Below are 16623 nucleotides of genomic sequence, written 5' to 3'. Positions count from 1 at the left end.
CATCCTGCAGTAGGAGGCCTCCTCCACAAACAAGGGAATGTTTGTTCCCTTTCCTCAGGGCTGCACTGTGGCTGCACCAGCCCTGGACAGTTGGATAGGACTGGGCCCGCAGGTGGCTCCGCAGCAGAGGCAGACTTGCTATCAGGAAGACAACCTCAACAGTTAACTGGCAGGGTGCAAGGGGGCTATCTAGCAGCCTAACCTCCATAAGCCTAGCGTCATAAGTTGAGGGCTTGTTTGTACCGTCCTAGTGCATGCATTGTACAGAACAATGCCTTGTCTTGAATGGCTCACAGCCCAATCCTATCCACACTGCCCTGGGAGTAAGCCCCATTGACTCTAATGGAACTTACTTCTGAGGAGACATGCCTAGGATGGGGCTCTGTGGCTGCAACCCTGTGCACACTTTCCTGGGAGTAAGCCCCACTGACTACAAGGGGACTTACTTCTGTGTAGACAGGCATAGGGTTGGGCTCTGAGACTGCACGCCCATCCACACTTTCCTGGGAGTAAGCCCCACTGACTAGAATGGGACTGACTTCTGAGTAGACATGCATAGGATGGGGCTGTCAGTTCCTCATCAAGGAACAAAACCCATGTTTTAGAGGAGGTATTCAGAGCCCAGTCCCGGGCATGTCTACTCAGAAGTAAATCCACTGTGGCCAATGGGGCTTCCTCCCAGGAAAGTGTGCACAGGACTACAGCCCAGGGCTCCAGCATCCGCAGCCCAGGCGTGACAGCAGAGTTCCAGACTCACTCCCTGCTGCCGGCTCCGCCGCCCACCTCTTAACCAATCAGCATTCACGGGCTCCTTTCACGCGTTTTCATTTGCTGGAACGCGGAGGCGCCGTCCAATAGGAGCTCCGCGCCGAGTCGCGCGCGCACTCCGAGGACTGCGAGGCCGGCTTGCGGGCTCCGCTCTGGTTGGCCGAAGCCGGTGACTCTGGGAAGATGGCGGCGTCCGGGGCCTGCTCCGCCGGGGCGGATTTCTCCGACCTCCGCCAGATTAAGAAGCAGCTGCTGGACGTGGCGGAGCGGAGCCGGGAGCGCGGGCTGCAGCACAGCGGGAAGTGGTGAGGCCGGGCGGGGAACTGGGGCTGCGCCTGCTCTCCAAGGCTGCGCGGGTCGTGGGGGCGAAGTGTGCAGGCTCCGGGGCCCCAACCCTCTGCACACTTACCTGGGAGTAAGCCCCACTGGCTAGAATGGGGTTACTTCTGAGTAGACCTGCACAGGATGGGGCTCTGAGGCTGCCACCCTGTGCACACTTACCTGGGAGTAAGCCCCACTGACTAGAATGGGACTTACTTCTGAGTAGACATGTATAGGATGGGGCTCTGAGGCTGCAATCCTATCCACACTTACCTGGGAGTAAGCCCCATGGCTATAACGGGACTTACTTCTGAGTAGTCATGCATAGCCTTGGGCTCTAATGCAGTTCCAGGAGCAGAGTAGGATGGGTCATATACAAGGGTTGAGGCATGTTGAGCTACAAGATTATGCATGGCAGATTTGTGCCCAGTGTACCTTTTAGGTACCTGTTTGTGGCAGATACCAGCTGCCTAAGGATGTGCCACATGGTTAGTCTCTGTGACTAACTATTTAGTGGTTAGTCTGTGTGGCTGTGTGATGCCCTGTGCTGGTATGAAGATCAGCCTCAAAGGCCTGTTTCTGAGTCCAGCCATAATCAGAGGTGAAGCAGTGGTGGTTAGAGGTAGAAGCTTTCACTGGTGATGCCTCCATTTTGGAATTTTCCCTCTCCAGGAGAGGTTCAGCTGATGTTGTGTTTGGTGACCCAGTGAAAATGTTTTTATTTTCCCAGGCTGTTTAGTTCTGTGTTTTAACCCTGTTGTGTGTTTTTTTTTTAACAGATTGTTCTGGTTACTCTTAGTTTTTCTTATATCTATAAGTGGTATTCTTGTGATTTTAAGAATATTGTAAGTTGCTCTGTGAACCCTTGTGATTGTAGAATGGAATAAATAATAATTACAAAAATTATACTGTTGTATATGTATTATGATGTATCCAGTCGGCTAAAACATACCCTTTCTCTGATGTAGTGTAATGTGTTGTTGCAGGGCCTCAGAATTGGCATTTGCCCTAGATCCTCTGCCACTGAATGAGCTGCCTCCTGCACCTGCACTCACAGAGGTATGGAAAGGAGACTTTGTTCTTGTAGCAGTCAGAAATCAGTTTAGTATGCCATTATGTTATCTACAGTAATACCTCCCACATCATGGGGGGATACATTTCTACTAAGCTGAGTGTAGGTTCAACAGTAATAGGAGACATCATTATGGATAAGGCAGGAAACTGTTACTGATTGTTGTGCGCTGGGCAGAATACTCTTTGTCCTCATTGGCTGCAGTAGCTGTCAGTCACACCCAGGGTAAAGAGCTCTGTAATGAAACAGCATTTTGGGAGATATTACTGTACTGAGAAGTCACATCTCCCACTGTTGTGGTGATCAAGAACAGTAGTATAAAGTAGATTGCATTCTGTATAAACTGTAGGATTTATAAGTCACTCAATACTGTATTTAGATCACTTGATGACTTTCCTTGTTTAGGGATGGGAAGAGAAAGGTAAACATTTAACTCATGATGCATTTATGTGCATATGCCGTGCTGAATTTTTTGTCAGTTGTATGTGGTTTGGGAGCAATTGAGAATTCTCAGGGCTTCCTTTATCCACATGCTGGTCATTAGTCAAGCAACCATATTTTGTGCAAGCTATCTGTTTTTCTTGAGTCTGTTCTTGTTGGCTCAGATGAACTTACCTCTCAACCCAATACTGTGATTTTTGGTTTGTATTGATATCTTGACAGTCTGAAGTTCTAGAAGAGCATTTATCTTCTTAGCCTGAAGCTTTTTTTTGCCAGAAGATTTCTCAGGGGTCCATTTGTTCAGAATCTCATTCCCCTCCCTTCTTTTTAGGAAGATGCTCATGATTTGGATGCCTACACCCTTGCTAAGTCTTACTTTGATCTTAAAGAATATGACAGAGCTGCTTACTTTCTGCGGGGATGCAAGAGCCAGAAGGCTTATTTCCTGTATATGTACTCAAGATATCTGGTGAGCTAAAATGATAAAACAGTCACTTTTCTTTTAATTTCCCTTTAAGTTTTAAGGAAAGACCCTCTGCTTCCTGCTTTTTTTGCCCTAGCAGCATTTAGAAAGCTAGGTTGACTTGCTCCTGTTAATAGCAATTGAACCAGTGTCATGAGTGGATGAACATAGGTTTATATGAAATTACTTGTTCTTATAATTTCATGTTTTTGTTTGTGTTTTTACAGTCAGGTGAAAAAAAGAAAGATGACGAAACAGTAGACAGTCTGGGTAAGAAGCCTCAAACAAAATGTTATCAATGTCGCTTTTAACTCTTGATTTGCAATTTCCAGGACTGTAATTTTATTTTCTTTCACTATTTATTAAAAATTTCGAAAAAAATACAAAACAAAAAGGTAATACAAGACCATATCTTAGTCGCTCAGACCTGGCCATGGTGACCTGTGCCCTAGTGACATCTTGATAGATTACTGTGAAATGCTCTATGTGGGGCTGCCTTTGAAGACAGTCCATAAATTGCAGCTAGTGCAAAATGTGACCACCTCTGTGGTTGCTGGGGCTTGTCAGTTCAACTCAGTTGGGCAGCTGCTTTGGTGGCTACACTGGCTGTTGGTTCATTTCCAGGCTCAATTCAAGGTGCTAGTTTTAAAGCCTTTATTGCTCAGGACCAGGGTATTTGAGGGACTGCCTCCTTCTGTATAAACCTACCCATCCTCTCAGGTCATGAGAGGGGGCCCTTCTGGTTTTGCCACCACCAGCAAAGCTGAGAGGGATAGCGGCAAGAAATAGGGCCCTTCTCTGTGGTTGCAACCAGTCTGTGGAATTCCATCCCCCTGGAATTAAGAATAGCTCCTTCCTTAGAATTCTTTCAGTGGGGGCTTAAGACCTTTTTATTCTGGGAAACTTTTGATTGCTGATAGTGAATGATGGTGGTGCTTTTTAATAAAATGTTATTTTAATGGTGATCCATTGGAGTTGTTTTTCTGTTTTAACGTTTTAACTATAACTGTATTGCTGTTTTTATTTTGTAATCTGCTTTGAATGCCCTTAACTGTGATAAAAAGGCAGGGTATAAATTCTTTAAATAAATATTATCAAATGGGTTCTTTTCCTGCCATACATCTTTCTATGTTTAATCTCATTTAATCGCCAATGATAAGTCAGAGACTCAAATGATGTCTAATATATATACATTCTACTTTATTTACTAGGTTTCATTTATAGTTACTTTGATCAATCTTTAAATACAGAGCTACAATTCAAGCACATTTACTACACAGGAAGTCACTGCTAGGTTTGGCATTATACAGAACTATTTTGGGGCACAACGATAGGCTGGTGCAGAAACATAAAAGCAACACAGAGCCTTATTTTTATTTCTGTTCAACTTTTATACAGATAACAACTAGTGCTATCTGTAATCTGAAATGGGATTAATTTACCCATGTAGATGATGTGGAATCACTTCAGACGTGGCAGTCTTCATCCATGTACAGAAATGACTGTATCCATATACAGAAATGATGTAGAAATGACTGACTGGAAATCTATTGCTTGTAAAAGATTTTGTTGGATTACTGAAACTTTTATCTCATCTCAAAATCTATTATTTGTAAGCCAGGCCTGCATTTTAATTTTATAAAGGTAAAGTATGCATGGTAAACTGAGAGAGAAGTTTCTCTCTTTCCAGGTCCCTTAGAGAAGGGACAGGTGAAGAATGAAGTTCTAAGAGAGTTACGGGTAGAGCTTAGCAAGAAACACAAAGCACGAGAGTTGGATGGATTTGGCCTTTATCTGTAAGTGTTGAAGAGATGCATTTATACACATATGGGGAGTAGCCATATATTTGTGTGAAGCTGAGATTGTGAAACATGCATGGTGGAGACTGTGCCTGTAAAGACAGTGATGGTATGAAATCTTTCTTTAGCAGCATTTGTCTTTATCCTTGCATCCCACCAGGTATGGAGTTGTGTTGCGAAAGCTGGATTTAGTGAAAGAGGCCATTGATGTGTTTGTTGAAGCAACCCATGTTTTACCATTGCACTGGGGAGCCTGGCTGGAGCTTTGTAACTTGATCACCGACAAAGAGATGGTAATTTATGGGGTTCTCATTTGGGGCTGATCATTTCAGAATGAACCCCTTCTTTCTATTTGAACCAAAGAATAATTCGAAGCCCTTCATTTTAGCTGTTAAAATATTTAGTCAGTTGAGTAGAACCATCTTAACCCTTCTGTGTTCAGGTAGATCAAGGTAAGGGGCCTGAATCCTATGTTCTAGCCATTAGTGGGGGCTGCCCTAGAATCCCTTCTCTAAGCATGTCCCTCTTCTGTTTGGTGGTTGTTGCCAGCTGAAGTTCCTGTCCTTGCCAGATACCTGGATGAAGGAGTTCTTCCTAGCACATATCTATACAGAGCTGCAACTGATAGAGGAGGCGTTGCAGAAGTACCAGAGTCTTATTGATGCAGGATTTTCTAAGAGCACCTACATTATCTCCCAGATTGCAGTAGCCTATCACAATATCCGAGGTCAGTGAAATCTTTTGGAATTGAGTGGCCTCCTGTCTTGTTCTCTGCCATGCTTACTATAGTGTGTGTCTTTCTGTTTCTTCAGATATTGATAAAGCTTTGTCCATCTTTAATGAGTTAAGAAAACAAGACCCTTACAGGATAGAAAATATGGACACTTTTTCTAATCTGCTCTATGTTAGAGTGAGTATTCTTTTTCTTGCCCGTGTTCTCTGAAATGCCGCCTATGGCTTACAACCTTGATTGATCACAGTTCCTTTAAGGAGGTTTACAAAGGCTTTTTTGTTGAAAAGTGGCATATAAATATTCTTATAATAATACAAACTTTCAGAGTAAATAACACTGAAGTCCTATGCATGTCTACTCAGTAATAAGTCCAATTGAGTTTAATGGGACTTACTCCCAGGTGAGTGTGTATAGGATTGCAGCCATAGTTACACACAATGTAACTAGAATGTGCATTCAGAGCCTATGACTCTGTATCTCCAGAACATTAAAATATATGTAGTCCATTAATAGAGTAATCCTAAGCATGATTTTTCAGAAGTGGGTCTTTCTGAGTTGAACAACTCATGCTTCCTAGAGAGTGTCTTCCTAGACATACAGGTTCAGGCAAAAGCAGGTGTAATTTGACAAAGACAATTGGGAAATTTGGTCTCTAGAGAAATCACAGTATTGACAGAGGGTATATGAACAGAGCACCAGGATCAGTAATCATTTGCTTTATGGGGATGTATACCAAGCTGCCTGGAGCCAGATTATGACGTTGCTTTGGGTGTTAAATGAACTTGTCAGAAGTACTTCCTTGTTCGTATTGCTGATTACTTCCACACAGTCGGAGCCACTGTAATGTTTTGTCAAGTGTACCTAAACAATAAGGTAGGGTAGCATGGTTGAGCTGTTTGATTCTAGTAATGTTAGATTTTAAGGTACATCTAATAGTAGTTTGTATTGAAGTTTGCATTTTTCCTGTGCCTCTGTTAGCTTGATCACCCAGGTTTTTGAATGTATTAATGTTCACTATATTTCAAAGTGACTACTTTGTGTGAACATTTTTGAAGAATGTTTGGGTCAGTCCCAGATTTCCTTTTCTCACTGGAACAGCCTTATTAGGTCAGTCTAGTGATTGAGTGAGACTTGCAATGCTGTTTATACAGTGATTTTTTTCTTTCCACTGGCACGTTTCTAGTCATATCCTCATGCTTGTGTCCTTCCTTTGTCCCTCTAGAGTATGAAGCCTGAACTGAGCTATTTGGCTCACAACCTCTGTGAGATTGACAAGTACCGTGTTGAGACCTGCTGTGTGATTGGTGAGAGAACTTTCAGCCTAACTTTTTTGAAAGAGGAATGAAGGAAGTTGCTGGGTCTTTTAAAACATGAGGTGTTGTTAGTAGAACTGTTCTGGAGTTATCTTCTGTTTACTGAGTGCTGTGCTATTGTTTGCAGGGAACTACTACAGCTTGCGATCACAGCATGAGAAAGCAGCACTCTACTTCCAGAGAGCATTGAAGCTGAATCCTCGGTATCTGGGAGCATGGACTCTCATGGGCCATGAGTACATGGAGATGAAGAACACATCAGCAGCTATACAGGCATATAGGTGTGTTGTAAAGTCTAAAGAGGTTAGCTCTGGCCTACACCTAGGGTGGGCAATACTTGAACCAAATCCTTCTTTCATTATTCTTAATTTCTCAATTCTGCTGTTGTCTAGTCTACTTGCGCCCTACAACAAGTATAAATGGTTATGAACTTTGGTATGTATGTATGTTTCCCATGCTGGAGCAAATGCCCAAGGTGGCTTACAAGTTTCACAGTAAAAAATGTACAATGTATAAAAACAATAAATAAATAGTGCCATGTACCTTATACATTTTGAAAGCATTCCTGTGGTTTTTTCCCTCTCTAATAGACATGCCATTGAGGTGAACAAAAGAGACTACAGAGCGTGGTATGGACTGGGGCAAACCTATGAGATCCTCAAGATGCCATTTTACTGCCTTTATTACTATAGACGAGCCCATCAACTCAGGTAAAATTACTCAGCATAGCTATATCCTCTTTTTCATATAATTCTTGTAGCAGGTGGATTGTAAAAGCAGACTGATGGAAAATGCTTGAGGTTTGCTGGAAAGCACAAAGAAAAGTACTGTATCAAATGGATGCAGCAACCAGCAATGCCCAGCAGAGGGAGCTGGTATGCTACTCAAACCTCTCAGCCTGCAGACCGTCCCCAGCATGTCCCTGCATCAGGGGAAGTTTTCACTCTGGCTAGAGTCAGTTTTAGCACCTAGAAAAATACAGTAATCCCTTAACAGGGTCTAACTCCCTAGCTTAGGCTACTTACTTTGCTTAAGAAAGCCCCAGTCGTTGCACTTGTGAGTGAACAAGTGGGTGTTCCTTTCTGAGCTTCCAACAAATGGGTCACTCAGTTGACTGGCAGAGAACAGTGAAGACTTCCTATGGGCTAGGAAATATATAACTCTTCATTGATGATGTTACGACATTACTGACTGGAGGAGTGGGAACCCACCTGGGTCATACCAAGCCACCCCTTGAACCTAGAAAGACAGGTTGCTACCCAGGGGGCAAGACAATTCTGTTGCTAAGCAGAATAACTGCTCCATACAGGAAGAGGAACCCTGAATCGCCATCCAGCACATGGCTGGGAAATGGAAGTTCTAAACAAAGAACAGAATGTTGCAGGAGGATTTTCCTGAAGTACTAAGACTGCTGACCCTGTGTAGGAAGTTCTGGGGAGTTAAAAGCATCTGAAATACAGAAAAAGAGCAAAACAGGGCATTCATCACAAGATGCATCAAATTCTGGACCATTTACTCTTATATCAAGACAGAAGCAGGGCCATATTAACCCATGACCCTTGGCTTTCAGGTGTTTCAGGCACTTCAGTCTTTCATCCCACTACTATACATATATAATGTGTATAAGTACATACATGCATGTAACGTATATAAATACATGTCCTGCCTATTTATACACGGATTTGACTCAACACGAATGGCCATTGCAAATGAGCAGGAATGTGCTGATTGCTGGAGAAGGGGGAAAAATGCATCCCTTTAAAATCAGTTTAAAAAACTGAACAGTCCTTTAACAATAGCCTCCTTAATGAGAGGGGGGGGCAGTTGGCTGACAATCCATCAATCCTTCTCTCTCCACCGGCCCCTCCCTTCCCCCTGAGCACTTGAAATAAAGGTGATCGCTTTGCATTGGTTAAGGGAGGGGCTGAGTGAAGCTTTCTAAGCTCTTGGAGGAGGACTGGTTGATGTATTGTCTTCTTAATGACTTATCTTAGAGTCAAAAGGTCAGCAAGGCTGTTCTGAAATCACCAGAGCAAAGAGACTTTGTTTTTTAAATGGATTTGCTATAGTGCATTTTTTGCCATCCATGTGGGTGCTTGGAACGGAACCCACGTGAATAATTCGTATCAACCTGTATAGTATACTTGTGTGTGTGTGTATTGCTACAGTGCAAAATGGCTTTAACTTTGACCTTTGAGTCCTAGGGCGCAGATAGCAGTGACTCAGCAAAAAAAAAAAAAAAAAAGATGGACACTAGTCCCTGCAGGGCCCCTAGGTTTCAACCTTATGAGTAAAATGACCCTGCATAGAAGGACAAGCTCTGTTGGATTTAGGGATGAGACTTGGTGTTCAGCCTGATGCTTTTAGAGTTCTAATAACTGTTGAGTGTCAGCTAAGTTATTGTTTTATGTATTTCACAGACCAAATGATTCCCGTATGCTGGTAGCTCTAGGAGAATGTTATGAGAAATTAAATCAGCTGGTAGAAGCCAAAAAGGTGAGAGGCATCAAGTTTGCAGTGAAGTGGAACAGATAGGACATTGGGGCCTGTGCCATGAACCTCATAAACCTTTTAAAAATGTTCTTGTTGTTAAAGTGTATCTTGTTTTAATTCATGTTTTTAATGAATATTGTAAGCTGCCTTGGGTTCCTTCACGGAGAAAGGCAGGGTACAAATGGAGTAAATAAAATAAATAAAGGAATTACATATGTTTAATCTAGACCTGTGTTCTTCAACCTTGAGTCTGTGACCCCAATGGGGCCACGATGCTTCTGTTTATGGGGTTGCAGCAACTTGCTGGAACAAAAAAAGTTGAAGACCACTGGACTAGAGCACCACCAGGTAAAGGGGAGGTATCTGGTGTACCCCTTCAGGTACCAGGAGATTGTGTCCCAGTCCTTCTCAGGTTCTTAGCAGTTGTGCTTAAAACAGCTTTTACTAGTGCCTGGCTTTATGGTAACTTTTTCTGCTCTTTCTAATAAGAATATTTGTTTACAATGAACCATGCTGGGAGGGTGTAAGGGGGGAAGGGGTGGGTGGATAGTTCCTGGAAGGGGGCTAGATCAACAGTGGGCCCCTAGTCTCATGCTTTATTGATTTATTGGGGTCATGGCATGAAAAAGGTTGAAGACCACAGGGCTAGACCAGTGGCTCTAGGTTTTGGTCTCTGGAGCCCTTCATGCACTTAAAAAGAGCCTCAGGGAACCGTGCTGTCATACCTTGAGTCTTGTCTTTGATTTTAGACTAGATACTTTGCATTTGTTTAGTTCTTTTTTTCTTTTCTTGACAGTGTTACTGGAGAGCCTATGCTGTAGGAGATGTGGAAAAAATGGCGCTAGTGAAACTTGCAAAGTGAGTGATGAACAGTATTTTACTGTTTCTAATTGTGTTGAACTTCTGAATAAATCAGCAGTATTATCAGCATATGATGGTGCCTTAATTGTATGAAAGTGGTCCTTGGAAAGACCTTTGAGTAGCCAGCACAGGCATTAAGAGCTGAGCCTGTGCCTAACACAAGCTGACCCACTTAGAATGAGAATGTCAGGACCCACCAGAAGTTATGTCAGGACCGGAAGTGACGTCATCAAGCAAAACCATTTTTAACAATCCTACCCACACTTACCCAGGAGTAAGTCCCATTGACTATCATTGTTAAATGCATATATGTAGAAGCCTGTTAATAATACAGATCTGTCATATTTCCCCAAATGTAGTCACACACCATGGGAGAATCCAGACTAATATATTAAAAATAAAATTTTGAAATGAGTGGGGTCCCACCTGAAATTGGTTTGCAAACCACTGAGTGGGTCCTGACCCACAAGTTTGAGAAACACTGCCCTACAGAGTTGTCAAAGCATGGGCAGTGGCTTTTGGGAACATTTCTTGCCAGTTTTAAATAATTCTACTGGTAACCTGTCTGTGACCAAGCACATTGCAGATAGCTGCAGTTCATCCTTATGATCTGATACAGTTTGATATCTGCAGGGTTACCTTCTTCCACACGTACCTGTATCATGACTGGCTGAGTGCCTATGCCTTTTGAAGGGAAGCAGATGGTGACTGGTGAGAGGGTCTTCTTGGATGTGGTGCGCTGATTGCAGAACCCTCTTTCCAGGAAGGCCCACCTGGCCCCTGCTCTTGAGCTGTTCTGGCAAAAAAACTTTCTCAAACTTTTTAAAGTTGCATGAATTTAGTTTTGTGGTTGTATCTTTTATATTGCTTAAATCCTGTTATTAAATTTTGTTTTTTATTGTATTATGATGTTCACTGCCCTATAAGCTAAGCTATATAACTCTGTGAGTGTGTGTGTGTGTGTGTACACTAATGAGAATGTATATATCATAACAAAATCCATATGGAAGCCTTGTGACAAATAATAGGCATTTCCTGCTCTTGGATAGTTTTTGTGATGTTGGTGTATAGAAATCCAGAAAATTCCTTGCTTAAAAATGTATTTTAAAAATTTCTTTCCCAGACTTCATGAACAGTTGAATGAATCAGAACAAGCGGCTCAGTGTTATGTCAAATACATCCAAGACATCTATTCCTGTGGGGTGAGTCGTTCCTTCATGACTGAAAGCGTTAAAGAGAAGGAGACATTGCCAAAACCTGAATGTCTTTTTCCTGATCTAGGAGATAGTGGAGCATCTAGAAGTAAGCACTGCCTTCCGCTACCTGGCTCAGTTCTATTTCAAGTGTAAACTCTGGGATGAAGCTTCAGCCTGTGCCCAGAAGTGCTGTGCATTCAATGATGTGAGTACCCAGCCCATCTTCTCTGGGCTCATTCCCTGGGAGCTGTCTGCTTCACTCTTTGCCCGTATTGCCACCATCTGACAGAGGCTTCCAGTAATGTTTGCAGATCTCATTCACATATCATTAGTGTGGTAGTTGAACATTGCTAGGAGCAACATTGGAGGTGATAATGTGTAAAAGCAACCTCACTAATTTGTTGTATTAAATTAAATGGACAAAACTTTATTGCCATTTTGGAAGACCTTGGGTCAGGAAAGAGTTATCACTGACCGCTTCAACTTGTATAGCCAGAGGATTCACAAAGAAAGTGTTTACAAACCACACACAATGGTAAATCATGTTAGCTGTTGCTTGCCACCACTCTTACTTAGTTCTTCCTTCCAGCTCTCTAGGCATTTGGGGATGCCTCCATTTCTTACATAAAACTACAATGTCAGTTAATTGTTCTGTTGTGCTACAGTTACTATTATTATTATTAAGTTGTTACAGGTGATTTTTCAATCCAGAGGCAGATCAGTGCAGTAGATGAAGCAGAAGTATTAATGAATCACTCGGCAGTCAAACATAACAGAACATCTGACTTTAAAAAAAACAAAACACTTTCTTTGTCCTAGGATGTTAGAAAGGGGCCAGGTAGATACTGGGATAATGACCAGGTTTCAAAGTCTCATTATTATGCCATTTCAAAACACTGAAACATGTTTGCTAGAGCAGTGTTTCCCAAACTGCGGGAAGGTTGTTGGTGGGTTGTGAAGCTGACAAGGAAGAAATATTGAACCCTATGGGAAGTGGAACAAAACTGCATGTGTATGTTTACTCATGGGTAGGTGATCATGCCTTGGTTCATGTCAAATGGGAACACAAGATTACCAGAATGGCCCTGATCAGGGTGCATGTAACTCAACAATTGCTCCTAAAGGCATTCCCCCCCCCCCAATAAAAAAGATAGAGGCTTGAGTGACTGGTAAAGTCAAACGGTTTTTAGTCTCATAAAGCTAGGTAGGTCCTGACAGAGTTTCATTTTTAAAAGTGGGTCCCAATGCTAAAGGGTTTGTGAAACCACTGTGTTACTAGACAATTCCCAATTGTTCAGCTCTAGTATGTGGCCTTCTCAAAACATCTGGCCGAAGCAAAGCACGAGAAAAAGCCAGGCCTACCTCTTTTTGAAAACAAAATCCTTCAAGGATGCCACCTTCTTCCCCCTTCTTCCCCTGGTGTGGAGCAGTCAATGTTGTACCAAATGGCAACAGGTGGGGCTTGTGAAAAACCAATCATGGAAGATAATCCTAATAAGTTTCCATTTCTTAATGCAAATTAAGGCTGAGATGGGTAACTGATTTCTGCCTAATATGAAGCTTGTTATATGGAGAAAGCATGAGTGCGCGTTGAAAGACAATGCAGAAACACTTATGAAAAGGCTTGGAGGGGGAGGTAAGGATGCAACAGGCCCCTTGCTGTTGTTCCAGAATACTCATTAAGTACATTGGCTTTACTGACTCCTGCCACAAGACTCTGTTGTCAACTTACAACATGATTCCTGAACAGTTTTTATCCCACAGCCATAATTACGTTGAATAATGCGATATAGTTGTTACCATGCTCCTGGGCCTTATGGTCTGTTATACTGTTTTTATATTATGATGCATGTTGTATAGAATGTGTGGGTGAGTGTGTAGAGTGTGATTGTTGGAATTGTAGTATATATTTATGTATCTCTAAGGTGCATAAACTTCGTTGTGCTGTAGCACAATGACAATAAAGTTACTACTACTATTACTACTACTACAAGCTAATAAATATATCACAGCATGAGCTTTTGTAGTTGGAGCCCACTTTGTCAGATGTGTGAGCACATTAAATGATAGATCTTGACTTTTTTTTAATATCATCCTAAACATATTTGTTTTGAATCTTGAAAACATATTGTGCAATGCTGCAGTTCAGCATGCCTGACTTTTCCTCAGGAGAATTCATGTAACATGTACAGGCATGCTCCCTTATCCTTGTGGCTTCCTTTCTAGAACTCCCCATGGATAACTGAAAGCGTGGATACAGGCAAACACCTGTCCCTGCAGTCTGAGGGGCCACCCCCCCCCGCCCCCCGGAGGCAAGGGGAGCATTGCTTCCCTCTCCTCTGGAGGGTCATAAGAACAGCCCCACTGGATCAGGCCATAGGCCCATCTAGTCCAGCTTCCTGTATCTCACAGCGGCCCACCAAATGCCCCAGGGAGCACACCAGATAACAAGAGACCTCATCCTGGTGCCCTCCCCTGCATCTGGCATTCTGACTTAACCCATTCCTAAAATCAGGAGGTTGCGCATACACATCATGGCTTGTACCCTATAATGGATTTTTCCTCCAGAATCTTGTCCAATTCCCTTTTAAAGGCGTCTAGGCTAGACGCCAGCACCACATCCTGTGGCAAGGAGTTCCACAGACTGACCACGCACTGAGTAAAGAAATATTTTCTTTTGTCTGTCCTAACCCGCCCAACACTCAATTTTAGTGGATGTCCCCTGGTTCTGGTATTATGTGAGAGTGTAAAGAGCATCTCCCTATCCATTCTGTCCATCCCCTGCATAATTTTGTATGTCTCAATCATGTCCCCCCTCAAGCGTCTCTTTTCTAGGCTGAAGAGGCCCAAACGCCGTAGCCTTTCCTCATAAGGAAGGTGCCCCAGCCCCGTAATCATCTTAGTCACTCTCTTTTGCACCTTTTCCATTTCCACTATGTCTTTTTTGAGATGCGGCGACCAGAACTGGACACAATACTCCAGGTGTGGCCTTACCATAGATTTATACAACGGCATTATAATACTAACCGTTTTGTTCTCAATACCCTTCCTAATGATCCCAAGCATAGAATTGGCCTTTTTCACTGCCGCCGCACATTGGGTCGACACTTTCATCGACCTGTCCACCACCACCCCAAGATCTCTCTCCTGATCTGTCACAGACAGCTCAGAACCCATCAGCCTATATCTAAAGTTTTGATTTTTTGCCCCAATGTGCATGACTTTACACTTACTGTAAAGTGTCCTCTGAACTCTGAGGCTTAAAACACGACTTCCAGTTTCACAATAAAAACATCGCTTTCAGTTTCTCTGTGAAACCAGAAGTCGCTTGTTTTGAACCTCAGAACTCACTCTGAGCTCGGCAGAGGCCAAGGGTGGACATCCTTGGTCTCTGCTGAGCTCAGAGGCCCCTCTGGAGGCGAGGGGAGCAGAGCTCCCTGTGCCACCAGAGGGTTCATGTGGGGGTGCATGCTGGTGGGGGTGTCCCTGGATCAGATCTGCACATAAATGAATCTGCAGGTGCGGGATCTATGGATATGGGCCACTCCTGTATCTAGTTATGATAATATTGGCTTTGCTCATTATTATTGAGCTCATTACTAATCTAATTGTTTCTCCTCTAGACCAGAGAAGAAGGGAAGGCCCTTTTGCGGCAAATTTTACAGTTACGAAATCAAGGAGAGACAACATCAACGGAGATTGCCACGCCCTTTCTGCTTCCTTCTTCATTATCGGCAAACAATACTCCCACACGCCGTGTATCGCCTCTGAATTTGTCTAATATTACACCTTAAACTGTGCCTGTGTCTCTGAGCCAGCCTTAGATGTAAGGGCAATTCAGCTAGAACCTGGAATTTTCCTGCTACCACTGACACTCTAGTGAGGGGAGTATAATCAGCATTTGCCTGCCTTGGCGGCTGATTCCTGGTGACTGTTGGATGTCGCTGTTATACTGTGTCAGTCAGTAGGCAACATTGATCCACATAAAAGCAAACTGAATCTACTCTTCTTGTCTACCCTCTTCTTGTTGGCGTGACATCTCGGTCTGAGAAGAGATTCTAAGGCTCCTGTCTTTACATGAAATTTGGTTGGAATTGCTTCCCTAGCACTTTCATTTAGTGTCTTTCCAGGGCATCATCATCATAAGAATATCAGCTTATACAGCCTAAATGTACTTACAGTAGTAAGTAGAAGGGGAAGTAGTGCCTTTTTCTTACTCAGAGACAAAGGAAATAGGTCCTTTGGCAGTTGCTGTGCTTATCTTTGAGCAGAGTTGCTGGCTGGTGAAAGAAGTAAGTGCAAAGCATGCACTGCAGCTTTATGTTTCAAAATGAAGTCTTTTCCCCGTTGTGGATAGCAACTGTAGTCTAGTCAAATACAGAAGGGTGCGTGCAGATGGAAAAGCTAGTAATTAAGAGTCTTGTGATGCTTGGCCTGTGCAACAGTTGATACAGAATGAAGGGAAAAGGCATTGGAGAAGAGACTATTATGGACATTCATTATCATGCCTTTTCTTTACATGTAGAAATGTCAGCTACTGGAAAGGAAGGAGATAATACTTTAACTGGCCAGAAGACAGAACAAGTAGCTGTAGTTACTTTGTTCTCTTCTTTGGATTATTCAACCAGAGCCCTATTAGTTTTAACATTGAATTTGATCTTGTAACCTAATATAATGACTGTAGATGGAATAGCTTGCTTGAAGCTAACAATGTAAGATTGCAGGGATACAAAACAAACCCATTTTCTGTAGCTCAGTGGCCAATCATATTGAGCAACCTTAAATTCTACTTCTACTATTAAATTGTTTTTTTCCAAGTCTCTCCTTGCCTTTGATTTCCCTAAAACACAGAAATATGCCTTCTCCTTGTGTAGTTGCAGCAGTGAGGCTACAGTGGTTCCTGCCTTTTCTCCAAGGACCTCACTCATGCAACAGTCTGTACCCTGCCCTATCCTTTTTTTTTGTTAAACTGCCCTGGTTGGGAGGTTAGGCTGAGAGGACTGGCTTGTAGTCTGTCAGATTGCTTCATGACTAAACAGGCCATTTGACCCTAAGTCCAGCATAATACCTATTCTACCATACAGGCTCACTTGCTAATTTTCCAGAAACTGTTGCCACAGTTGGATTACAGAGACTACTGTTAATTCTTTGCTGGTTATCATT

At 42.8% G+C, this 16623-nt stretch overlaps 1 protein-coding gene across 1 annotated transcript; it reads left to right on the top strand.

Annotated features, from left to right (window-relative positions):
• The first annotated feature begins 940 nt into the window (after positions 1-940).
• On the top strand, positions 941-16280 carry CDC23 (cell division cycle 23). The gene is made up of 16 exons (XM_066615159.1): positions 941-1073; positions 2076-2148; positions 2934-3071; positions 3293-3335; positions 4756-4861; positions 5025-5157; positions 5414-5591; positions 5677-5774; positions 6820-6901; positions 7038-7191; positions 7501-7620; positions 9331-9406; positions 10200-10261; positions 11388-11466; positions 11546-11665; positions 15084-16280. Exons 1-16 carry the CDS (start codon positions 952-954, stop codon positions 15252-15254), a joined length of 1755 nt encoding a protein of 584 aa, XP_066471256.1. The 5' UTR covers positions 941-951; the 3' UTR covers positions 15255-16280.
• Positions 16281-16623: the final 343 nt, after the last annotated feature.

Source organism: Tiliqua scincoides, chromosome 2 (genome assembly GCF_035046505.1).
Source record: "Tiliqua scincoides isolate rTilSci1 chromosome 2, rTilSci1.hap2, whole genome shotgun sequence".
NCBI classification, from domain to species: domain Eukaryota; kingdom Metazoa; phylum Chordata; class Lepidosauria; order Squamata; family Scincidae; genus Tiliqua; species Tiliqua scincoides.
Note: the sequence above shows the minus strand (reverse complement) of the source record. Positions and strands in the feature narration are given on the sequence as shown.

Bases quoted from the DNA above. Each gene is read 5' to 3' on its own strand.
- CDC23 (XM_066615159.1), top strand. From the start codon at position 952: ATGGCGGCGTCCGGGGCCTGCTCCGCCGGGGCGGATTTCTCCGACCTC. The intron at 3,336-4,755 runs GTAAGAAGCCTC...CTCTCTTTCCAG, and splicing joins CGAAACAGTAGACAGTCTGG to GTCCCTTAGAGAAGGGACAG. The intron at 7,621-9,330 runs GTAAAATTACTC...TGTATTTCACAG, and splicing joins AGACGAGCCCATCAACTCAG to ACCAAATGATTCCCGTATGC.